General features: G+C 40.7%; 1 protein-coding gene across 1 annotated transcript; it reads left to right on the plus strand.

Moving 5' to 3' along the window:
- Positions 1-74: 74 nt before the first annotated feature.
- On the plus strand, positions 75-25,501 carry OGFOD1 (2-oxoglutarate and iron dependent oxygenase domain containing 1). Its single transcript, XM_046684365.1, has 13 exons — positions 75-276; positions 2,299-2,444; positions 8,100-8,146; positions 10,682-10,782; positions 13,632-13,748; positions 14,876-14,967; positions 15,165-15,293; positions 15,848-15,961; positions 17,342-17,421; positions 17,701-18,014; positions 23,873-23,995; positions 24,477-24,535; positions 25,026-25,501. Exons 1-13 carry the CDS (start codon positions 123-125, stop codon positions 25,185-25,187), a joined length of 1,638 nt encoding a protein of 545 aa, XP_046540321.1. The 5' UTR covers positions 75-122; the 3' UTR covers positions 25,188-25,501.
- The last annotated feature ends 890 nt before the right edge of the window (positions 25,502-26,391 follow it).

Below are 26,391 nucleotides of genomic sequence, written 5' to 3' on the forward strand. Positions count from 1 at the left end.
CCTTGCTATTGGGTGACGCCGGGGAACGTGGGAAAGGAGGCATCCTGGGAATTGTAGTCTCCATAGGGAAATAGTTGCTTGCTCTGTGTCGGGTGGGGAGAGGGTCTGTAACTTGGGAGGAGATGAATGGGAAACGGCCTGCTGAGCCCGGCCCGGGCCGGAAAGGGAAAAAGGGAAAGAAGGAGGTGATGGCGGAGTTTTCGGACGCCGTCACGGAGGAAGCCTTAAAAAAGCAGGTGGCTGAGGCCTGGAGCCGCAGGACGCCGTTCTGTCACGGTAACCGAGGGCTGTGAAGGGGGAGCCGCCGCGCGGGGTTAGGGGCCTCTGAAGAAGTCCTGGTACTCGAGCCGGTCCCTGAGCGGCGGGGCCACAAGGGAAGAAGCTCTCGGAGAGGGCGTGACTTTGGCCACCTCTGACCCTCCTGCCTGGCCTGCTGCCCACTTCCATTCCAGGTTCAGTTTGGATTTAGAAACCTGAGAAGGGAAGACCTGTAGGCCGGAGAGTTTCGGGAAGTAGAGGGCATGCAAATTCGCAGTGGAATTCTGGAATTAGGGATAATTGAGTTAGAATCCTCTCCACCGTCTGTGCGTCGTTGGGCAATGGATTTAACTTTTTTAAACTTCAGTTCCTTCCTACGTAAAAGATGTTGAATGAGATTCGTAAGCGAATGCATGTAACCATCAATAAATGTTTCCCTGAGTAAGGACCAGTAAGCCTTTGGACACGTATTTGAGTGGCTTATGCGATTTCTCCTCGGAGGGTAGAGCTCACTTGTCCCGGGATGGTGTAGCCAGAGCATGTTGTGAGCTGCCAGATAGCACGCTCCTGAGCTTACTCGTTTTTACGCGCCTGTAGTTCAACTACATGACCCGTGAAAGCAAATGTGTGTTGGCTAAGGGAGGGAACCTGCATTGAACGATTCCAGCCTCGGCTTCAAATATCACCTCATAGGATAAGGACTCTGCTTCATGCATCACACTTTCCCTTCTAAAGTTTGCCATGATTTTTGTTTCAGTGGTTAAATGCTTTGAAGAGGTGAGTCCCGAGTGCCCTGGATGCACAGAGAAGGTGATAGCTTAGTGTTTAAAGTGCAAGCTCTGTACACTCCGCGACTTCTCAATTTCCTCATCTGTAGGATGGAGATAGTGATAATGTTTACTTTAGAGCTGTTGAGAAGATTAAATGCAGTAATGCGTGTAAAGCACCACTGTGCCTGGCACCTGGTAAGTGGTAGTGGTGATTATTATAGAGGTGCGAAATCTTCCCACCAGAGGCAGTGGGTAGAATGTTGAGGTGAAAATCAAGAAATTAAGGGAGGTTATGCCTGAACTGATTGGAAAAAAAATATGAAGTAACTTCCTCTGATAGTAACTTGGGGAAAGAAAAAGGGTTGAAGAAAAATTGCCAGCCAGTGTTGCTATTCTGATTTTTAATTTGCTACTCTTATTTTAAATTTGTGGGGAAGTGAATTAAGAATCTAAAATACATTCAATTTGGGGCAGCCAGTGGCATAGTGGTTAAGTTCGCGCCCTGCTTGAGCGGCCCTGCGTTCACGGATTTGGATAAGGGGGGTAACCTACACACTGCTCATCAAGCCGTGCCGTGGCGGTGTCCCACATACAAAACAGAGGAAGATTGGCCCACATGTTAGCTCAGCGACAGTCTTTCTCAAGCAAAAAGAGGGAAATTGGCCGAAAATGTTAGCTCAGGGCAAATCTGCCTCACCAAAAAATAAATAAATAAATAAAATACATTCAATTCAATAAGTAATCATTGAACTAAAAAAAACCCAAAAGAACAGGAAACTTAATTTAGTGACATCACCTGTATTCATCTTACAGACTAATATTTTAAGTAGTATCTTTAAAAAGTAGTATCCTGTAAAGAAGGGCCAGCCCAGCGGCCTAGTGGTTATGTTTGTGTGCTCTGCTTCGGCGGCCCAGGGTTTCACTGGTTCGGATCCTGGGTGTGGACACAGCACTGCTCATCAACCCATGCTGAGGTGGCATCCCACATGCCACAACCAGAGGCACTCACACCTAGAATATACAACTATGTACTGGGGAGCTTTGGGAAGAAGAATAAAAAAAAGAGAGAAAATTGGCAATAGTTGTTAGCTCAGGTGCCAATCTGTAAAAAAAAAACAAAAAGAACAAGCTTTTAATTCTTCCTCCAAATCTTGGGTACTAGGTTCCTGAAAATTCATGACCATCCCCTTTTGTATTTTCTCTACTGTGCTACTTAGGGGTCAAAAATAAAAACGGAAAAAAGCCACAAATCATGTTTTCCTTCCAACAGAAGCCATTGTCATGGACATGGACCCCTTTCTTCACTGCGTGATCCCAAACTTCATCCAAAGCCAAAACTTCTTGGAAGGGCTTCAGAAGGAACTTTTGAACTTGGACTTCCATGAAAAGTACAATGATTTATATAAGTTCCAGCAGGTATGTATGCCCCTTTCACATTAGCTCTTCCACTTCAGAAATTCATATGCTATAAAATCATTCAGTACCTTCAGACTTGAGGTTTTAGATTGGGTTTGCCGTGGAAGATCCTTGTCTCAACATTGTTAAAAACATTCATTCATTTAACGTAAGCTTACTGAGTGTTAACTCTTTGTTAGGTACTATAATTATTATTTGAGAATCTTTGCTAGTTCCTGCCCTATAAGACTTTAAAATCTAAAATAATAGAGTTAATAGTGAAAGTGATAGAGAATCAAGAAATACAGTAAGCCAATAAGTAAGTACGTTATACATATAGGGGTTAAGTACACTTTGGAGAGAGTTGTACATTGGGAGATGATAACCATTTAAATTTTTGAGTTCGTATCTTTGTTTAGGTAGCTTCATGTATTGCAGTATGCTCTGCGTTGCAATATGTCTTACAGAGAGATCATTCCTTTTTTGATGGACAGTTTAATTTGGCAGAAACGACTATCTCAAAATCGAGGCTAGTTTTCCTATTCTTAGAAGACAGGCCCAGTCTAGGTATAGAAATATGGGTCGTTGGTTTCCCCAGTATGAGGGATATCTTTCAGTACATGACGTACATCACTCTTGGAAATCCTTTATAAAACCTCAAGGACAGCAGCCCTTAAAATCACAAAAAATAAAAATGAAAAAGGTGAAGGATTATTTTCTTTTCTTTGCACCTTCGCTTTGATTTCTCTTTATCCAGAATAAGAGAGTGATAACCGATTTCTCCGTTATCTCCAGAGCTGATTGTTTGGTCACCCATTTCTGTCCCCCAGTCTGTCTATCTTGGGGCCTTGTACATATGATTGAATTAATCCAGGTTAAATACACGAATGATGGGATTCTTAATAATTCAGAAGAACTAACGAAAATTAGCTGTATCCAGAGTAAAGTTCCATAGGTTAATTAAAAACCGTAGTTGTTTGCCTTTGTAACTGTATCAACTTTGGTAACACTTGGCCTCTTTTGTTGATTTAGATGATTTATATGCATCTCTGGTTACTAAAACTGAGAAATCAAAATGGTTTTTACTTAATGCAATTTGGTAGATGAAAATACTTCTAACTGTGAAGTCAGTGCGAGGCAAAATAATAAAAAGTGCCCTGGGTGATGAGGGGGAAAAAAAGGAAGCCATTACATTAGATCCCCGTGCGTGCTTGGTGAAACTCTGCTCTGCTGTGAATAATTTTTACCCTGCTCGCTTTGGGACTGAACTTCATCTGCAGACGGTAAATATAGAGCTGTTTGCAGTCTCCTGTGCCTTCAGACTTCACCTATATCTCTTTTTCTTTGCTTGTGCTGTGAGTTGACTTCCTAATTGAGTCTATAACATCTTCCAGTCCCCCTAGCCAAGGCTGTCATTGGGAGTAGCCCGATAGTCTGTATTTATTTAAAGCAAGCATTATTGAGTGCATGCTTATTGCCAAGTGCTTTACATTTATTCATTCATTCAATCCTCATAACAGTCCTGTGAAGGACATACATTACTATTCCTGTTTTATAGATGAAGAAATTACATCAGTAATTTTTCCTTCTCTTCGGGACCATTCCCTTCAACATACAAAAAAAGAAGAAAAGCTGTCACTACTAGTTCTTCTTATCTTCAGGAAAAAAAAAATGCTCTTGGTCTGACTTTCCCCTTCCTCTACTACCCCATTCCTCTGCTCCCCTTGACTGTAGCATTCCTTATGAGTTGTCTGTACTGTCTCAAATTTCCTCTTCTGGAATTCTCTGTTGGCCACCTGTGCTTCAGCTTTCACCTGTTATGCTCCACTGAAACTCCCCTTGTCTAGGTCACTCACGACTTCCACCTTAGTAAATCTAATGGTCAGTTTTCAGGTCTGGTTTTACTTGACCTCCAGCAGCATTTGACCTACTATGTTATGCCTCCTTCCTAGAGACATTTTTTCACTTTACTTTCAGGATACCATGTGCTTGCTCACTCTCTCTTTTTTTTTTCCTTTTTGTTCTGGGGTTCCAGAATAGACATGAATTTGGGGGGACACTTCCAAACCCAGTACACCCTCCTTGCCATAGCCGTCTACCATCCTTCGAGTCACTGTCCTCACCTGGCATACAGTCCACGTCCACATCCCCAACCTGCCATCAGCCTAAGCAACTTTGTCGTACATAAGCATGACCCACCCAAACCCTGGCCTCTCTGGCCCCTGACTTCCAGGGCCCTGAGGACTCTCTCCACACCACTTCAACCACCCAATCCTAGGGCCACCCATGGACTTCGTCATCATCTGCAGCTGCTGTCCCTCTGGAACCATGCATTCATAAAACTTCCTGTGTGACCAGTCTCTTCTCCTCCAGATTGCATGTCCAGTAACTAATTGTAGGTGCTTGGGTTGTGTCAGTGGACAAGACAAAGATCCCTGCTGTGGTGGAGCTAACACCCAGAGCGTGCAGTGCTCTCTCTACACCAGTTCTTCTCCCCGATAGACCTCCTGGAGGCACCGGCCGTCCCCTCCCTGTTGCATCCTCCTTCTTCTACCCCTCACCTGCTTGGATTCCATGACCCCCTCAACCACCAGTCAATATGCTAACCTTCTTTGCCCCCTTGTCCTTCCTTTGTTCCACCTGGAAAAACCCAGTTCTGGATGCTCCCAAATGGTGGTCGGGAGGGATAATCACAACCTCCTGTGACCCTCTGTGGAGTTGCGTCACAAACCTCAGCCAGGCACTCAACGCTAAGACGCACTCCGCTGTGCTTCTCTCAGCTTCTGCCTCACTCTGAACTCATGGCTTCTCCTCCTTCAGCAAAAAGTGAAACCACCTGAGGGCAACACCCTCGAGCCCACCCCCACCCACCCGTCTATCTGCCTCCAGTCCTTTCCTCAGGAGAGGTGGCCCTCCTGGTCATTACCGTCCATCCCTACTCAGCCTTTCATCCCAAACACCCGCCCAGCCTCTGCAGGGAATTACTCTTCAGGGAATTATCTACACTTTCTTCCTCTTTTTAAATCTCTCCCTACTGGAATCTTCCATCAGCATTAAATTTGTGTGCATCTCTCCCATTTTTAAAACAGGAGAAAACTCCCTCCATATCACATTCTTCTCCAGCTTCCAGGATCTTCCCCTCTGTCTACACTTGCTGCGTCACTTTCCTTGCCTCCATGTCTCCTTGTGTCACAGCATCCTTACTTCTCCATGCCACCCTAAGTCTCCCTGAGGTTCCCGCCGGCCCCACATCACTATGTTCTTTGGACATGAACTTGCCCTTTTTTCATTGGCTGCTGCTGGCTCTCCTTCCTGAAACACACCTCCATGGATTTCTTGACCGAATTCCTTCCTACTTTTGGGACCTTCCACTCCAGTGCCCTTTGCAGCCTCTCTTCCTCCACTCCACCCCCAGGGCTATCTACCATGCCCTCTCAATTTTCCTTCTACCTCACTGGTGAGTCCTTCCTAGTTTCCTCTGGTAGGTCTTCCTTTCATACCTGACTTCTTGGTGATGGAGTCCTCTAGGGCTTAGCCCTTGGACCACTTCCAAGCAGATTTCCAGGGAGTCTCATGGCTTTGCCTCTGCTCTCGATATCTATTAAGTGTCCAAAACTAAACTCCTGATCTTTCCACCTGCCATTTTCCCCATCTCAGTTAATAGCAATTTGATGTTTTCAGTGGCTCAGGCCAGAAGCCTTGAGGTCATCCTTGATTCCTCTCACAACTCGTATCCAGTCCGTTGGGAAATTCTGCTGGCTCTACTGTAACTGAGCAAAAAGGGGCTCGTTCAGCTCACCGCAATCCAGTGCTAATCAATTGCAAATGAGCCAGTAGTTGAGAAAGGAAAATTTATACGATTAGCTAGCATAATCAGAAGATGGCAGACTAGTGTCCTAAAAACCATCTTAAAATCATACAGAATCTTGAGGCAGTTATATATGGGAAATGGGTAAGGAAGGGGGGTTTAGTAATGTCAACCATCTGGTGTAGACGTCAAGGCACCTCATTATCTCTTTCTTTTGTCATTCATGATGGGTAGTAATGCGGAATTTTTCTTTCTGGAGGTTGTTCTGTTCCTGGGGAACTCAGAGAACAAAGTTGTCTTATCACAGCTGGGAGATAGTAAGCAAGAGTCAGAACTAGCAGATCATGTATATTGCAAAAGGAAGAGATGCTTAATCATCTGGGCTACCTGAAAGCTAGAACATATTCATACAGACTGGTGAGTCAGGGTCATAGTTACAACATTTCTTTCCCTCATGCTAACTTCAGATCTAGCTGTTACACTACCTTCAAAATACATTCAGAAAAACTCACTTCTTTCCACTTTCACTGCCAACAACCAACACCTGGATCAAGCCGCCTTTGTCTCTTACCAGGATTATTCTATTTGTATGTTAACCCATCTCCCTACTTCTACCCTTGCCCACCTACACAATCATAGCCATTATATTCTTTTAAAATGTAAATGGACCAGAGAGAACTGAAGACATATGTTCACATAAAAAGTTGTACGCAAATGTTCATAGCAGCATTATTTATAATAGCCAAAAAGTGGAAACAACCCAAATGTCCATCAACCGATGAATGGATAGACCAAATGTGGTATGTCCATACAATGGAATATTATTCAGCCAGAAAAAGGAATGGGGTACCAATACTGCTGCAACATGGATGCACCTTGAAAACATGCTATGTGAAAGAAGCTTGACCCAAAGGGCCACATATTATATGATTCTGTTTATATGTAATGACCAGCGAATACATATATAGAGACAGTAGATTAGTGGTTGCCAGGATCTAGGGGGAGGGGAGAATGAGGAGTGACTGCCTAATGGGTACAGGGTTTCTTTGTCGGGTGCCAAAAAATTCTGGAATTAGATAGTGGTGATGGTTGCACAACATTATGAATATACTAAAATCCACTGAATTACACACTTCCAAATGGTTAAAATGGTAAATTTTATGTTATGTGAATTTTATCTCAGTTTTAAAAAATGTAAATGGGGTTGTATTACTCCTTTGCTCAAAAACTCCAGTGGTTCCTCATTTCTTTGAGTAAAAGCCAAAGTACTTAAAATGGCTCTAAGGTCCCCATTGCCTCTTTGGCCTCATCTCTTACTTCCTTCCCCCTCACTCTGTGCTCTAGCCACACAGTCTCCTTGCAATTTCTTGAATAGCCAGGCATTCTTCACACTCAGGATCTTGAATCTTCCTTGCCCAGATACTCCCTTGGCGCACTCCCCGACCTCCTTCAAGTCTTGGCTTCATCTCAGTGAAGTCTAACCTGGCCACCCTGTTTATAATTGCTGACCCTTCCCCACTCTCAGCACTCCTGGTCCCTCTCACTCTGCTGTTTTTTCCCTATACATTTATCACCTTCTTTTATACTAATAATCCATGTTTTATGTTTATTGTCTGTCTTCCTCAACAAGAATATAACTTCCACTATAATAACTATTTAAGTAGTTTTTTAGTGAATAAGGCACAGAGAGGCTAAGTAACTTGCTTGAGGCACAGAGCTGCCAAGTGGAGGGGCCATGCATCACACTAGGCAGTTTTCAGGGTCCAGGCTCTTAACCACAATGTTATCCTCCCAGAGCTAACTAAACCACTCTCCTCTGTGTGTCTGGTATTTGAACGAAATCCTTTTCATCTTTTTTCATGATCAAGTCTGACGATTTGAAGAAGAGAAGAGAGCCTCACATCTGTGCTTTAAGGTAAACAAGTAATCATATTTGTGGGGTGCCTACTGTGTGCCAGGCAGAGTAGTAAGTGCTTTAAATGCTGTGTCAGGTAATCTTTGTTGACATTATTATCCCATTTTGTAGAGGAGGTAACAGACTCTGAGAAATAAGTAACTTCTTCAGGACACCTAGGTGAAAATTGAGGGAGCTGATGCACAACCCAGGTCTGTCTGATTCCGAGGCAGGTTCTCAGTGATAAAATGTTCAACCTTGTTAGTAATCAAGGAAGCAAATTAGCACTGGAGGTACCATTTTCTACATATGAGGTTGGCAAATATTAAAAACAAAAGCTGCAGTGTTGACCGAAGTGTAGATACCTTTACACACTGCTGTAGTCTGTCATAGAAGATGGTTTTGAAAGAGGTATCAAAACTCTTAAAATTATGCTTATCTTTTGTAGTGTAATTCCACTTATAAGAATTTATCCTAAGAAAATAACTAAGGATGTGCTCAAAGATTCCATACGAGATTATTTGTTGTAATGTTGTTTATAGTAGTGAAAAATTATGTACCATCCATTGAGATTTATATAGATAATGGTAGGAAACATAAAGTGGAAAACTAGACAACCACTGAATATGATGTGTGCAAATTTTAACACATGAGTATGGTAAAGTTATACCCTGTTTCATCAATTCTCAAACCTTTTTTTTTTTTTTTACATTTTAACATCTCTGAGCCAATGTCTTACAATTACTGTTGTGTCCTAGTTTAATTGGCAACATTTTTAAGTGATGTATAAAATAATGATACTTCTTATAGGCAAAGGCATATTAGACTCAAGGAAATACACTTGTAGAGAGAAAAGAAGTTAAAACAGTACAGTGTGATCCCATTTAAAAAAAGAGAGTCCTATCTTTGGCTACCTATGTGTATACAAAGGAAAAGACTTGGGAGAATGGAATGTTTTAAGCCAGCTAGTAGGATGACAGATTTTAGTTTATCAGTTTCCTTTTACTTATACAGGATTTTTTCCTAGTTTTGCTGCAATAAGCATGTTACCTTGTAATAGCTGTTTGTTTCCCATCTATAGCGTACAAGTTATTTTTTCTCATTCTCTTTTTTCTCTGTGACATTTCCGTATACAGTGGCAGGCTGTACCGGTCGTTATTTCTTCTAAATCCTGAAGTTTTGCTCATATGTTAACTGTAACTTGTAATATTTCATACTTATTTAGACTTTTTTCTCCCCAAAGAGACATTATCATGCTTTGAAGCATTCGTTCACAACACCCCTCTGGTAAGCGTTTCCTGTGGGACTGAGTTACATTCTGTACCCAAAGGGTAACAGCCAGATGGTGTGACAGACAGAATTCCTTGGTCTTTACAGAAAGGTGATCTTTTTATTTCCCAGCTGGGTTCTGTGATTTCTCTCATGAGTATAATTAACAAATGAGAATGATGACAGAAAATAACCCTGTCCTTCTGACGCTTTCATAAAGTGACTAGAGGAAGAGCTTTTTACAGGATAAATTTGTGGATGCTGATATTACCAGTAAAAGAAGGATTTAAGGCTTTGATACTATTAGTTGCTTAAAGCATCAAGACTTTGCAGAAATGTTTACCACCCACATCTGAAGCCTGGTTCAGCAGTTTGCTGTGCTGGCCCATTCTATGTAATTTGTAACTCTGCCTGTAAAAGTGACATGGCACTTCTGGTTGAACTAACTGAGCACACTCTTTTATGGAATTTTTTGATTTGGATAGTGTATAGTGTAAAAGGTATTTGGCATTAAAATCTTAGGGGATCAACTTGTAGAGTTGATATTTAGTTACAAACAGCACAATTGCATTTTATGGGAAATTCACTTATGTACCTTTGGACTAGGATGATCCAAAAAATATTGTCTCTTTATGTGTAAAATTTGAACTAACGTAAATCCTTTAAAAATATTTTTAATTCATCAAGGTTAACGTAATTTCAGAGTTGATTGGCTGAGTGAGTCATAAATTGTGTTAAAGAGATTTCTGTACAGAGAGCCAGTTTTGCTGGTACATGGAAATGTTCAGCATCTTTTACTGGTATCCTGTTAGCATCAGAAGCTCTATGAAAGATTTTACTGATTATTGTACACTTAGCATAATATTCACCATTATTGCAGTTTAAAGGTTTTAATCTACAGCAGTGTCACCCAAGTGTTCATTCAACAGTGGTGCTGTCATTAGTACTGAAAATCCTGTCTAAAAATCAGTACCGTTGGAATGGAACCTTGGTGTGATAAATTGTTCTGACAGAGGCCAAAGCGCTGCCTCAATGATAGGGCATGCTGTAAATTTAGGAGGAAGAAAATACAATGAAACAGAAGAGCAAAAATATATTACAGTAGGTAAACTTATATTTATTTCTCTGGGAATATTAGTCCTAAACTATGCAAGTTTAAAGTGAGGAACATTCTCAGGAATGGATCTCCTAAATAAACTGCAACCTCCAGGAAAAAACAGTTAAGGCATAGATCCAAATGGAGCCCACACTATAGCATAACAAGTTATCTTTTGTTTACATTTCTAGGAAAATTCTGTTTGAAAATTTCCGAGCTTGGCTTTCTGACATTTCCAAGATTGACCTGGAATCAACCATTGACATGTCTTGTGCTAAATATGAATTCTCAGGTAAGAAACATAAAACCCTGATGTCTGTAAGATTTAAAAGTCTTAACTAAACTATGGTAGAAAGATTGGTGGTGGGTCAGTGTACCAAAATCCTAGACTGTGTGTCCCTGCATAGCATTAGGATCTTCTTCATAAGGAAGATCTGACCCAGCTCATGTCCAGAAATGCCCATCTTGTTCAAAGGCATAAGGCAGTGGCTCTCTTGGAGAATATGGTGAAAGCTTTGACCATATTTTAAGAAAAACACTGATAATGCACATACTCACTAACTTCGTATACAATATCAGGAAATTCAGAGGTGCTATTATAAATACTACTCTTAGATTTCCTAGGGAACAAATATCTCCCCCAATGCCACTTTTTCTTCTTTTTTTTTTTTTATTTTGAAGGTATTAAGTGAATACATTCTTAAGGAAAAAAATTCAAATAATATAGAAGTGTACCGTGGAAACCATGATAGCCTCCTTCACCTTCTCCTTGCTTCCCCTTTCTCTTCAGAGGTATCCATTGTCACCAGTTTGGGGTGCATCCTTCCAGGTCCCTTTCTGAGCATATAAATATCTTTTCGAAAACATGTTTGGTGTTTCAGCTGGAAGGAAAAGTGTTTTGTTTTGTTTTACTAAATAAAATTTTGATTTGGGTTTACCCTCCTACATTGTCCTGGGGAAGCATAAATTGGTCACAACTTTTTTAGGATAACTTAGTGATACACATGAAGAGTTCTATCATATGCCCTTTTTTTAACTTTCTTTTTCTTTTTAATTTGAAGTAATTTCAAACTTACAGAAAAGTGGCACGCATAGTAAAAATAATTTTTTCCTATTTTACTTGAGAGTAGATTGCCATTACGATGCTCCAAGACTCCTGAACACTTCAGTAATTCCTAACAACAAGGACATTCTCGTACATGATAGTAATAAACCATCAAAATCAGGAAATTAAGATTGATATGTTATTCCCATCTAATCCACAGGCTCCATTCAGCTTCCATTATTTGGTCCTTTATAGCAAAAGGATCAAAACAGTGCATTTAGTTGTCATGCCTCCTTAGTTCCCCTCCGTCTAGAACAGTTCCTTAGTGTCTCCTTGACTTTCATGATCTTGATGCTTCTGCAGATTTACAGATGGGTTATTTTGTAAGACTTCCCTCAGTTGGGGTTGTCTGCTGCTGCCTCATGATTAGATTCAAGCCATGCATTTTTGGCTAGGAATGTTACAGAATTAATTATGTGTTCGCTTTACTGCATTTTATCAAGTGGTACACGGTTTCTCTGTGTCATGTCATTGGTGATATTAACTGTGATCACTTAAGGTGGTGGCTGGCATCAAGTTTTTCCACTGTAAACTTGTTTTTTTCCTCTCTGTAAGTTAATAAGTATTTTGTGTGGAGAGATACTTTAAGACTATGTAAATATCCCATTTCTCATCAAACTTTGATTCACTTATTATAGCATCCACTGAGATTTCTTGCTAAATTATTACTATGTAGGTTGCCAAATGGTGATTTTTTATAATAAAATCATTTCTTCTACATTATTCAGTTGTCTACTGTAAAGAAAACTTTCCCCACTCCCCATTTATTTATTTATGTCAGTGTGGATTTATGGATTACTATTTATGTAATGGGCTATTATCAGTTCCTTTCATTACACTGATGCTCATATTGTCCCTGTATTGATCAAGGGGAGCCCCTTTAAACCACTTCTGTGTCCTTTTGATTGTCCTCACCATTCTTAATATATCTTACTTTCTGGCAAAACTAGATTTTCCAGGCTTACCTTATATTTCCCATGCTCTAGACCTGGAGTTGGCCATTCTTGCAAAGAACCCTTGTTCCTTTTAGTGAAGAATGATACTTAAAAATCAAGATCTGGACTCTAGTATTAGGATATTACTGCTCCCAGCCCTTTCAGCAGAAGGAGGTGGCAAATGTATGTGTGCATATGCATGCAACGCATGTATGCGTTTACATTTGTATGTATTTCTATATCTATATTTATATCTAGATATCTGTATAAATATCTGTATAGATACATATATAGGAAACTGAATTCACATTCATTCCTCCAGTTCCAGTTCAACACCATAGGGTTCATTCTAGATTTCTCTTTTTCCATATTTGTGATTCCCTTCTTCACCAGTGAGAAACCTGGCTGCCATTACCTTCAATATGTTTATTTATCAAAACAGTCCCTCCGTGTGTGAACAATCTCAGTTCACCTTAGCATTCCCTCCCTCTCCCACTCTGCACAGATGCCTGTCTTGCTCCCCACCACCTAATGACTTTCAAAAGTTTAGCTCAAGAAACTAATGGGAACAAGTACAAAAAGATCTATGTACAATGATGTTCATTAAAGCATTCTTTATAATAGACAAGAATAGGAAACAACAAATAGAAGATTGATTAAAGGGGGAAGAGAAGTAATTCATAATCCATATAGTACCATAACTATGCAGCATAAAAGAGATAAGTGTGTATATTGACATGGAAAAGCACTTGCCATTTAATAAAAAAAAAAAAAGCAGGCCACAAAACAACCACTGTAAGATACCATTTTTTAAAAAAGCAAATACATGTATGTAGGAAAAATACTGGAAGAACGTATGTAAAAATATTGCTAGTGATTACCTCTGGGTCTCTCTATATGTGTGCTCTTCAGTGTTTTTAGTTTCCTATACTGACAGTTTTGTTTCTATAATTATAAAAGAGGAGAAATAAGTGTCATTTTAAAGCTACATTTTTAAAGGAGCTGACGTTACAGATGCAAATCAGATGGACTGATGTTAAATACAGGATCAGATATCATTGTCTGCACCAGGACGTTAAGGTGTGCATTAAACTATTGCAGATGCCCTGCTCTGCCATGATGATGAGCTGGAAGGGCGCAGGATCGCCTTCATTCTTTACCTGGTTCCTTCCTGGGACAGGAGCTTGGGGGGCACCCTGGACCTGTACAGTGTTGATGGTAAGACAAGCGCATGCTCTTCAACTCCAGTAGCTGCTTCTGAATTCTTAGACATGATGCCTGTGCTCCTCAAAAGAGATGGAAGCCATTCATTACAGTGACTACCACAGCAGGAATTAATGCCAGCCCTGACAACCACCTCTCTAAGTTGTACTTGAAATAATCATTACTCCAGAGATGAATTACAGTCAGTCTAAGATGAGGAATAGTCAGACCCTGCTTCTGAATACTGACTGGGGAAGGGTGGAGAGCATGTAAAGCTGCCTGTAGCTATGAATCTGCCAGGACCAGTCCACTTGACAGGAGTCAGGGTTTTTTGTTTTTTTTAAAGATTTTATTTTTCCTTTTTCTCCCCAGAGCCCCCCAGTACATAGTTGTGTACCTTTAGTTGTGGGTCCTTCTAGCTGTGGCATGTGGGATGCCGCCTCAGCATGGCCTGATGAGCGGTACCATGTCCACTCCCAGGGTTCGAACTGGCAAAACCCTGGGCCGCCAAAGCAGAGTGTGCAAACTTAACCACTCAGCCACAGGGCCGGCCCCCCCCCCCCCCCCCACTTTTTTTTTTTTAAAGATTTTAAAGGGTTTTTTTTTCCACTTTTTTTTTTTTTTGAGGAAGATTAGCCCTGAGCTAACTACTGCCAATCCTCCTCTTTTTGCTGAGGAAGACTGGCCCTGAGCTAACATCCGTGCCCATCTTCCTCTACTTTATATGTGGGATGCCTGCCACAGCATGGCTTGATAAGCAATGCCGTGTCTGCACCCGGGATCTGAACTGGCGAACCCCAGGGCCGCCAAAGCAGAATGTGTGAACTTAACTATTGCGCCACTGGGCCGGCCCTTTAAAGGGTTTTTTTTTTAAATGGCTGACACCAGAGGTTGACTCCAGGAAACTTTCAGAACTTACTCCAGCCCTCATCAATAATAGATGGATAATGTAGTAAGACAGATGTCACCGAGCAGAACTAGCAAGTATGAGTGAAACAGATGGAAAGATGTGGTATTTGGGGATCTGAGGGTACATCTAGATACCCTTAGAAATTTGAGAATTGTCAAGGTGAAACAAGGCGGCCTGGAAGTGGTCGATGACAATGAAACCACATTTATGGATGTGTTCTCTCCTGGTGCAGAACGCTTTCAGCCGAAGCAGATTGTCAAGTCTCTTATCCCTTCGTGGAACACCCTGGTTTTCTTTGAAGTGTCTCCAGTATCCTTTCACCAGGTAAAAATTGTAAGCCACAAATATATAGAGTACTAAAGATCGTGCTTCTTAGTCACCATTGTCTAAATGTGACAGCTTCCTGTCGGACTTCTGTGGCCAGGTTGTCTTCACACCTAGCACAAAGGATCCTGACATTAGTGTGTGTTGGCTTCCTCCTTATTCTTTGTGCTGATGTGCTGCTGGCCTTGTCCTTTCAGGTGTCTGAAGTCCTGTCTGAGGAAAAGTCGCGTTTGTCTATAAGCGGCTGGTTTCATGGTCCTTCATTGACCAGGCCTCCCAACTACTTTGAACCTCTCATACCTCGGAGCCCTCACATCCCGCAAGATGTAAGGATAAATTCTTGTTGCTGGGATTCTTATCTTAGAAGCTGTAGCATATCATTTGTTTTTCTGGTTTTAAAAAGTGGCTATTCCTAACAACAACAAACAAACACAGATACAGAGAGAAGATTGGTGGTTACCAGAGGGGGAGAGGGGAGGGCAGAGGGCAAAAGGGGTAAAAGGGCACATTTATACAGTGATGGATGGCAACTAGACTTTTGGTGGTGAATACGGTATTGTTTATAGAGAAGTCGAAATATAATGATGTACACCTGAAATATATACAATATTATAAACCTATGCGATCTCAATAGAAAAATAAATTAAAAAAACAAATGGCTATTCCTGATAATGAAACTAGACTTTGAGCTTGCCCTTCCACTTTTCTTAAATAAACTTGCTACTATCTTTCTCAGGCAAAGTTTTCTAGCACTTTATGTGTAACAAGGTAAAAATTATAAAGCGAGGATTTGCGTATATTTTACTAGTGTGAAATAATGTCAGAACAAAAGGAATAGGAATTATTAACTCACCTTTTGCATCTGCTGCTTCTTTGTAAGCATGAAATTTTGTATGATTGGATCAACCCTACTTATCTGGACATGGATTACCAAGTTCAAATTCAAGATGAGTTTGAAGAAAGGTCTGAGATTCTCCTAAAGGAGTTCCTTAAGGTAGGTGAGCATATCCTGTCTGCTGTATCTCGTTTGGATGCAGTTTTGCTTGTTTGGTGGGTGAATAGGCATCACTAAGAGTTTTTGTTGTTTTTTGCTTTGATCCTGGTTAAAATATTTATGTCATCTTCTACTTCAGATAAAACATAGAAATGATGATAATACCTAGCACTGGTATCAGTTTTATGCTTAGTGGGTTAAGAATCCCTTGGGTATTCCCATTGTCTAGAATACTAATGGTACACACACACACACACACACATGCACGCGCTTCTGCACTGAGAGGGAGTTGTGTGTCGTTCCCTCGCTATTCATTTGATGAATATGGTGCTTACTATTACTTTTAGTATAGACAGATCACCAGTTGCTCGGTGCTTGTTAACAAATGTTTGACGACGATGAGGCGGCGCATTAGAGTGCGGAGAGAACTAGATCAGAAGTCGGGAGACCTCTATTCATGTCCTGGCTCCGGGCTTCTACTAACCTGAGCAAGTCACTGAATCTCTCTGAGCTTTCATTTCATCATCACACTGCCTTGCCCATCTGAAGAGTTGTTGAGAGGGCCACATGAGATCACGTATGCTGGTGTGGCGCTTCACACTCGACCCTGGGTCCCACTGAACCACAGTCCCAAGAGTTGTTCCTCCATGAAAAGAAGGTTGAGAGACACTACATGTGGTCTCTCTCTCTTGGAATTTTATAACTGACTTGCCGTATTAAGGAATTGAAGAAGTACTGTAGTAAATAAACTTATTTAATGTTATTTAACCAAGCTTACCTAAACCATGTTTTGGGATCCTCTTTCCTACTTATAGCTGATAGGACTACTGTTTTCAGAATGCTCCTTGGTAAACTGCATTAAACAAGTACATATAAAGCCTCTTGTGGAGACTATTTCAGTAGATTAATCAGGTTCTTGTACTGCCCTTGACTTTTTAAATTTAGAATGCTGATTAAATAAGGGAATGAGCTGAGGCCTAGAGAATCCATATGGTTATACAGAGATTTTCATTTTAATGACATTGTTAGGCAGTTTAATGTTTTTTCCTCACATCTTAGGAATTAAAGAGTCTGTATTATGATCTTAATTTTATAAATGCAGCAATTTGAGAGGTTTAGCCATTTGACATAAGATATACAGCCACTTAAGGAAATGGCCCAGATTGACACGCGGGTCTTTTGGCTAAGCTTGCTGACGATTTATCCAGGCTTTGCTCTGGCTTCATCATATCGGGACTGGGGGATCTTGGGAGAAAGGAGTGAGAGTCAACTGGCTCTTTTAGGAATCAGCCAGAATGGTTCTGCAGAGCTGCTACACCTGCAAGACCAGTGTGCGATCATAGGGAGATGTGCTAATCGCTTCATTTGCTCATTTTCCAGCCTGAGAAATTTGCAGAGGTCTGTGAGGCTTTGGAGAAAGGAGATGTGGAATGGAGCAGCCGAGGTCCCCCTAACAAAAGGTAGAACCCATCCTCCAAGATAGTTGTTTCTGCATTCAGTACCTGCCTATTTGTCTGCAAGGTTCAACTCCAATGACAGGACATTTGCCTAATGATCTTTCGTTCCCAGGGACATCCAGTAGCAGGCCCTAACAAAATCTCACTACTGTAACAACTTGTGCTTTAGTATGCTATGCCAAGATTTGGGGAGAGAGGTACAAAACTAAAGATCAGCTTTTATTTCATGAGTAATTTTCCATCTGTGACTTTGATGAACAATTTGGCATTGTTGCTTTTCAGGTTTTATGAGAAAGCTGAAGAGAGCACGCTTCCCAAAATACTGAAGGACTGCATGGAATTATTTCGCTCCGAGCCACTCTTCTTGCTGCTCTCCAACTTCACAGGCCTGAAACTTCACTTCCTGGCCCCTTCAGAAGATGATGAGGTTGAGGACAAAAAAGAGGGAGAAGCAGCCTCTGCTGCTGACAGCACTGAAGAAGGGACTAGCCATAGCTCCTCTGAGCCAGAGAATAATGAGGTGGCCATCAGCAACAACCGCCAGCAGAGCAGTGAGCAGACAGACCCAGAGCCAGAGGAATGCGAAGCAGAGAAGGGTAAGCTGTTGTTATGACTTGTCCTTATTTTCTGTTAAGCATTCACCATCCAATTATTTATTCATTCCACAAATATCTCTTGAGCATCTACTGTATGCTAGGCCCTGTTTCAGGAGGTAGAGAACAAAAGAGACAAGGTCTCTGCTCTCCTGGAGCTTATGTTCTAGTAGGAGAGGACAAAGATAAAATGTATACATCAACAAGAAAACATCATGTGATGGTAAGTGCCATGCAGAAAATTTTAATAGAGTGACGAGCTGAAGAATGCTGGGTGGCCTCTTTTGTGAATGGGCAGTCTGGAAAAGCCTGTGTGAGCAGTTGTCATCTAAGCTCAGTGCTGAATGGCAAGAAGGATCTGTGGGAAGAGCATTCTAGGTAGGAGGAACAGCTAATACATTTTATTGGGCTAATAATAGCACAAATGGTGGAGAGAAATATGACTGGCTCTGCCCAAAATTAGTCTAAAACATAAGAATATAAGGGAGCGGAAGATGAGCAGCTTATTTCTGCTAAGGACCAATAACAGCCTAAGAAAAGCTTGCTTCAATTTGGACAAATAGATAGAAGGAAATTATTAAAAGTAGAGGAAGTTTAATTATCTACAGACAAGATGGAAAAGATGAAAAGATGAAAAAGAGAAAAAAAAAGGACATTTAAGAGGTAACACTTCTGTAGAAACTTTGGCACCAGTAGCTGAGCAGCTCAAGTTCAGCTTAAATCTTTCAGCACCTGCTAAATCAGATTAGAAAGTCTGTTACCAGGTTGTCTCCTCAGTTTGCTCTCCCCGGCGTCCACTCTGATTTCTTGAGAAGAACCCTGTGCAGTTGGAAGAGCAAAGATGGGGAGGTGGACATCCACGGAAACAAAACCAGCAGTGTGAGATGCTAACCACAAGCAATGGAACTCGGACTCTGTAGCCTCCCAAACTGACTGACCTGTCACTTTGGTCACCACAGATATTTAGAAACACCTGACCCAGATGGCTTTTTCTGTGCTATTCAATATACGAGACAGCCTTTCTTCTGAAGGTTGGTTTTTCTTGATAACTGATACTAGTGTCTATACCTAGACCCTAAAAGGAATCAGGTGAAGGTCAGTGTGGCCTCAAGGGCTTTTTAAAAAAGTATCTGTCCACTTCTATTCCTTCTTGCTTTCTTTTTTATGGGAACCTGCCACTTGGAAGAAAATCTATGTGGCAACCAAGAGATGCTTTATTCTATTATTGAGCATCTACTGTATGCAAAGCTCTGGACCAAAGCAGAGTGGGTAAATGAGAAAAGTCACTGTTTATAAAGTTGACCATCTTAAAGAAATGCTAGAAAGCGTTCTTTAAATAAAAGCTATCAAGTTGCTGAGGCATGTAACAGCAGTGTTACATGTTGGCATAGCTAGGACACATCTAGTAAGATAACTGGGACCATTACAGTCCTGACAATTTTAAGTTGTTTTTTTTTAATATAAAAATTACACATGTCGATTTCAGAATGTTTAGAAAACAAGTAAAAGGAAAATAATCACCTACAGGTGCCCCTAGTAACGTTTGACATATATCCTTCCAGTCTTTTTTGCTACGTAGGCATATACATATATGTACATATATAGGTGTCTGTGTATACACATATAGTTTTTAATGGGAGTATACCATATATATTCTATAATCTGTCTTTTTCCCACTTAATATTTAATGGTGTTCTTTTTTGTTATTTTACATCCTTATACAGTAGCATAACAGTCTACACAACCCCTCAGTTAAGAAGCCCTTGCCTCCAACCAAAGGAGCTTTAGGTATATCTTCTTTCCAACATTGCATTTCTAGAAGCTTTCACTTGAAGAATGTATTCCACAGTTAAAAGCTGTGAAAACCACACTTCTGCAGTATAATTTTTAATGACTGCATGGTATTTTATCAAATGATCTTACCCAGTCCCGTGGTGGACACTTAGATTGTTTACAGCTCTTCACTATCATAAAACAATGATGCATCCATTATTTCTTCAGAATAGCTTCTTAGATGTGCACGTGCTGTATCAAAGACTGCACAAAATTTCAAGCAGTTGCCCTCCCCAAAATTTGTATCAGTTTACACTCCCACCAGTATGGTACATGATGGTGTTTTCCTTCTTCATTGAGAAACTAATTATTGTGTTTTCTTTTCCAGTTTTGCTTATTCTGTAGGTAAAAGTGGCATTGGCCTTTCATTGATTAATGGTTGTATATTTTTCCCTGTATTTATTGGTCATTTGATTTTCTTTCATGAATTGCCTTTCATGACCTCAGTGTATTTTTCCTTCTAGCTTTTTGTTATGTTCTTACTGATTGTAAAAAATGCTACATATATATGTAGGACCCCTCTGTCCTACATGGCCTAAGAGTTTGCTGTTTATTTTGTTTAGCATGTTTTAAATTTTATAAAATGTTTTAGTAATCAGAACTATACTTGCCTTTCATCATTTCTGCTTTTGGTGGTGACATGCTTAGAAATCTCTTCCCTGCTCCAAAATTAGATAAAATAATATTCAGAGGATTCTGGAAAGATGGCAGAGCAGGAAGCAGCAGGAGTCTGTCTCCCTGGCTAGACAACAGGTGCACTTGGAGAATCTGTCTGATGTAACTGTTTTGGAACTCTGGAGTCTCCTAAAGGCTTGCAGGTTCCAAGGGAAGGTTTGGATGATAAATTGTGGTTAATTTTGATCAATTTCGGCTCCTGGCATAGTAGCAGCTACCCATCCCCCATCCTCAGCCATGTGGCCAGTGGCTGAGCACAGTTTGTGGGAGCCCGGGTGGGCACAAAGGACCCTGTCCTCCAGATACTGGGGATCTGTGCTCTGACTGCTGCTTTTGATCTGAGAGGTGCAAAGAGATGGGGTGCCTTTGTTGTTGAACTTTCCCTCATTGTTGCAAGCCCCTCTCTATCTGGTTTAAGTGACTTGGCCAAAGGACTTAAAAGGCCAGTGTTGTCTTTTTTTTTTTCCCTCCCCTTCATGTTTCTCTTTTTCCCCTTTTGGGAGCCAAACATTAAAGACTAAGACATTCAAAAAGAACACTGGGGCCGGCCCAGTGGCGCAGCGGTTAAGTGCGCACATTCTGCTTTGGCAGCCTGAGGTTTGCCAGTTTGGATCCTGGGTGCGGGCATGGCACTGCTTGGCAAGCCATGCTGTGGCAGGCATCCTACATATAAAGTGGAAGAAGATGGGCATGGATGTTAGCTCAGGGCCAGTCTTCCTCAGCAAAAACAGGAGGATTAGCAGCAGATGTTAGCTCAGGGCTAATCTTCCTCAAAAAAAAGAACAGCATATGTGGGGAAAAATTAGAAAGTGACCATAAATGCCCAGAGAAGGGATCAGAAAAGACCCTAGAAGACCTTAAGTTTACACTTCAGGCTGATCTTCAACACAGAGATACCCTACAACAATCAATAAAACAAAAACCAGAAATAATAACAAAAAACAGCAAACCCTAGGGAAGAAGGAAAATCTGGCTTCCAGAGTTACTACATTATTAGATCCAAATGTCCAGTTTTCAACAAAAAAAATCACAAGGCAGACAAAGAAAGAGTAAAGTATGGCCCATTCAAAGGGAAAAAATCCATACAAACTATCCCTGAAAAAGACCTCATGGCAGATACACTAGACAAAGACTTTAAAACAACTGTCTTAAAGATCCTGAAGAACGAAGGATGTCTTAAAGAACTAAAGACATGGAGAAAGTCAAGAAAATGCTGTATTATTAAAATGGAAATATCAGTAAAGAGAGAGAAAACCTAAAAAGAAATCAAAAAGCAATTCTGAAGCTGAAAAGTACAATAACTGAAATGAAAAAAATCACGAGAGGGATTCAAAGGCACATTTGAGCAGGCAGAAGATTCTGGGACAATGGAAATTACAAAGGTTGAGGAACATAAAGAAAAAATATTGAAAAAAAGTGAGCAGAGCCTAAGGGACCTATGGGATACTGCAACATAAGCATTGTGGGAGTCCCAGGAGGAGAAGAGAGAAAGAAAGGAACGGAGAGAATATTTGAAGAAATAATGGCTGAAACCTTCCCAAATTTGATGAAAGACGTGCATATAAACATCTAAGAAACTAGTGAACTCCAGGTAAGATGAAGTCAGAGACCCACACCAAGGCGCATTATAAGTAAACTTTTAAAAGACAAAGAGCAAGTCTTGAAAGCAGCAAGAGAGAAGCAAATCATCACATATAAGGGATTCTCAGTAAGATTATCCGCAGATTTCTCATCAGAAATTTTTGAGGCCAGAAGACAATGGGCCAATATATTCGAAGTGCCAAGAGAAAAAACTGTCAATCAAGAATCCTATGTCCAGTGAAATGTCCTTCAAGAGTGAGAGAGAAATTAAGACATTCCCAGATAAACAAAAGCTGAGGAAGTTTGTGACCACTAGACCTGCCCTGCAGGAAATGCTCAAGGGAATCCTACAGGGTGAAATGAAATGACACTTGACAGTACCTCGAAGCCATATGGAAAAATAAAGATCTCAATAACGGTAACTACATTGGCAATTACAAAAGCTTAGTATTATTGTAACAACAGTGTGTAGCTCCACTCTTTGTTTTCTACATGATTTAAGAGACTAATGCATTTAAAATAATTATTGGCTTATGCTTTGGGGCACACAAGGTATAAAGATGTGACATCAACAACTGAAAAAGGTGGGGATGGAGCTGTAAAGAAGTAGAGTTTTTGTATATTACTGAAGAGAAATTGCCATAAATTCAAATTAGAATGTTATACCATTAGGATGTTAAATGTAATCCCCATGGTAACCACAAAGAAAATAGCTATAGAATATACACAAAAGGAAATAAGAAAGGAATTTAAACATTTCACTACAAAAAATCAACTAAACACAAAGGAAGATAGTAATGCAGGAAATGAGGGACAAAAATCTATATGGCATTTAGAAAACAAATAGCAAAATGATAGAATTAAGTCCTCCTTTATCAGTAATTACTTTAAATGACGATCAAAAGACAGCAGTTGGCAGGATGGATGAAAACACATGATCCAACTACATGCCGTCCACAAGAGACTCACTTTAGATCCAGAGACATAAAGAGATTTGAAAGTAAAAGGATGGAGAAAGATATGCCATGCAAATAGTAACCAAAAGAGAGCAGAGGTGGCTACGCTATTATCAGACAAAACAGACTTTAAATCAGGAAAGATTACAAGAGACAAAGAAGGACATTTTATTTTTTTATTTTATTTTATTCTTTTGAGAAAGATCAGCCCTGAGCTAACATCTGCTGCCAATCCTCCTCTTTTTGCTGAGGAATACTGTCCCTGAGGTAACATCCGTGCCCATCTTCCTCTACTTTATATGTGGGAAGCCTGCCACAGCATGGCTTGCCAAGCAGTGCCATGTCCACACCAGGATCCAAACCGGCGAACCCTGGGCCGCCAAAGCAGAACGTGCTCACTTAACCGCTGCACCACCAGGCTGGCCCGACATATATTTTTAAAAGTTTCAGTACAGCAAGAAGATATAACAATTATAAATATACGGAAAGTACTTTCTAGGAAATTTTTCTGTAAACCTAAAACTGCTCTAAAAAATAAAGTCTATTTAAAGTAATATTAATGTTATTTTTTTTTTGGCAGCTAAATAGGTACTCTATCTGAAATTTATTTTGAAGACAGAAATAGAAAGTCAACTTTTTTCCCCAAATAGTCAGACCTAGTACATGTGTGACAATCTTTATCAGGCTGGGTTGGTGGAGCAGACGTCCGCTGTTCCCTTTAGTGCTGTATCATTCCTAATTATCATTCCCCTGCAATCTAGCAGTGGTAGCAAGGTTATTTTAAAATTTCCCTGGCCTTCTGTTGTTTTTTCTTAGAATCAAGTGTTCCCACATGCCAGGGGGAACTGAGGCATTGGAATACTGGTCACTACACTTTGATCCATGACAACAGCAAGACTGAATTTGCCCTGGACTTACTTCTCTACTGTGGCTGTGACGGTAAGAGAAAAGAAGGAAAGCAATGAGTTGTGTCCTTAAGAGGGCAGTCTCTCCTGAGTGCCCCTCTCCAACTGAACCAACTCAGAAGGAATTTGCCTTGGCCAGGACCTCTGATCACAGGAGCTCAATGTTGGAAGGGATCTTAGGGTGTCATGAGTTTCAGCCTCCCAACTCAAAGTAGGATTTATATCTGCAACTAAGGTATGGGCGACGGACTGAACCATAACTTCCCTCCAAGTAACCCCCCAGATCTACAGCTTTTATGTAACTGTCCTTCCAGGTGTGTTTGACACTTAATTCTTAGTTTTTATTTCTTTTTCAGTATTGATTGAATGGTAAATTCAGCCTTGTAAGTCACAGAGTTGGTGACTGCTGAACTCCCAGGTCCCCCCGTTTTAAGCAGCTTGGGATCAGTGATCTAAGCAGATGATGGAACTCTTGCAGTGAGAGTTTCTGAAGGTTGTTTATTTTCCCATTGTAGGCTGGGAGCCAGAGTACGGTGGCTTTACTTCCTACATTGCCAAAGGTGAAGATGAAGAGGTAAGCTGCTTCTGATAGCAAACTGTCCTTTCTAGTTCTCGAGGAAGTTTTCATTCTTCAGAGACCCAATTTTTAGGAACTTCTGCCAGTGTCTTTAGCTGATAAATCCATGTTGGTCTGCCTGGCAGTCGTTCTAATTTCTAGTAGAAAGTACTCAGCATGGAATAAAGATGCTAAAGAATAATCACTAAGCATTTATTCTACCCTACTGAGAAGTCCCAAATAAATTAAGAGCCATGTGGTGCATTCCCATGAATCTTACAATGTAGTAAGAAATCGATGCATTAAGTAAAACCTTTCTGGGTATGTATTGGAATGGGGCTTGTTGGGAAATGTCTTGACAGCCAGAGCAGTAGCTCTTCCTAGTAAAGGAGCCCCGGTCACCAGTCTAAGTGCTCGATATGGAAACCATCTGTTCACTGCTGAAGGACTGAAGAAGAGTTGAGAATAAGCTTGTGTTCTGATGTGTCATTGTATTCGCCTGTTTCAGCTGCTAACAGTGAATCCAGAAAACAATTCTTTGGCATTGGTCTACAGAGATAGAGAGACTCTGAAATTTGTCAAGCATATTAACCACCGAAGCTTAGAACAAAAGAAAACCATCCCAAATAGAACAGGTTTCTGGGACTTTTCATTTGTCTATTATGAATGACATGGCTGAGCAAAGCTGAGAAAAAGAGACCCTTCGTCACTCCTGGGAAGTCTGGAAGAGCTGGGCATCAAGTGAAGGGGAGCTACAAGGTGACGTGTGTGACAGTGTTGTTAAAACTGCATGTGGTTGTCCTTTAATAGGACTCATGATGAATGTCTGCAATCTAGACCTTGAGCCTGGAGCTAGGTACTTATCTCTTGATTAAAAAAAAAGGTTTTTTTGTCTTTTTCTTTAACATACAGTTCTTCATTTTCCATATTGACTTCTTTAGTGATTTTTTAAAAACCTTTGTGTGTGGTAAAATACATGTGACATAAAATATATCATTTTAACCATTTTTAAGTGTACAGTTAAGTGGCATTCTATAAATTCACAGTGTTGTGCAAGCTTCACCACCATCCATCTCCACAACTTTTCCATTTTCCCAAACTGACGCTCTGTCCCCATTAGTTGGTCCTCACTTCCACCTTCCCCCATCTCTGGCAGCCACCATTCTACTTTGTGTCTCTATGAATTTGACTGCTCATATTCCTCATGTACGTGGAATAACACAATATTAATGATAGTGGGATAATACAGTATGTCCTTTTGTGCCTGCCTTATTTCACTTAGCATTAGGTCTTCAAGGTTCATCCATGTTTCCAGTGATTTTTTTTTTAATACTCCTAAGTGACTGCAGATTCTGCCCTTAGAACCTTCCGTCCTGTTCATGCTGGGCCCATTACACTTCCTCCCACTGCCTGTGGCTTTGTTCCACTGTGACTCTCCCAGGACAGTGTCGACTTAGGTGCTGTGTAGTAGTATTCCCTTGGAAAAGGCCTGGCCTAACCACATGGCCCCTAGACACTGCTGGGTGGTAAAGAAAATGGCTGCTTGTGTCATATATAGTAGTTTCCAGTGCCCACTGCTTTTCAACCAAGAGTCGTAGCTCCTTCTAACTAAATGATTCTAGCATCACATCTGGCTTTCATTTTCCTAAATACTGTAGGGTCAACTATAAAACTTCTTGCCTTTTTTTCCTTTAAGAGATCAAATGCTAAAAAGCCGCATCAAAATGCCAAGAGGCTGTCCATTTTATTACATTCTTTTTTCCCTGAACTGTTCTGGGGGTTACACGATAACTAGCACCTATGTGTGTGGGGCTGCGTGGGCGGGTGTAGGTGTCATTGCATCTTTAGTTGAAAGATGCTGTTCTCATTCCATT

This window comes from Equus quagga, chromosome 13 (genome assembly GCF_021613505.1).
Source record: "Equus quagga isolate Etosha38 chromosome 13, UCLA_HA_Equagga_1.0, whole genome shotgun sequence".
NCBI lineage: Eukaryota > Metazoa > Chordata > Mammalia > Perissodactyla > Equidae > Equus > Equus quagga.

Excerpts from the sequence above, each read along its gene's own strand:
- OGFOD1 (XM_046684365.1), top strand. The coding sequence starts at position 123 with ATGAATGGGAAACGGCCTGCTGAGCCCGGCCCGGGCCGGAAAGGGAAA. Across the intron at positions 2,445-8,099 it reads ATTTATATAAGTTCCAGCAG|TCTGACGATTTGAAGAAGAG; the intron begins GTATGTATGCCC and ends TTCATGATCAAG. Across the intron at positions 14,968-15,164 it reads CTCCAGTATCCTTTCACCAG|GTGTCTGAAGTCCTGTCTGA; the intron begins GTAAAAATTGTA and ends TTGTCCTTTCAG.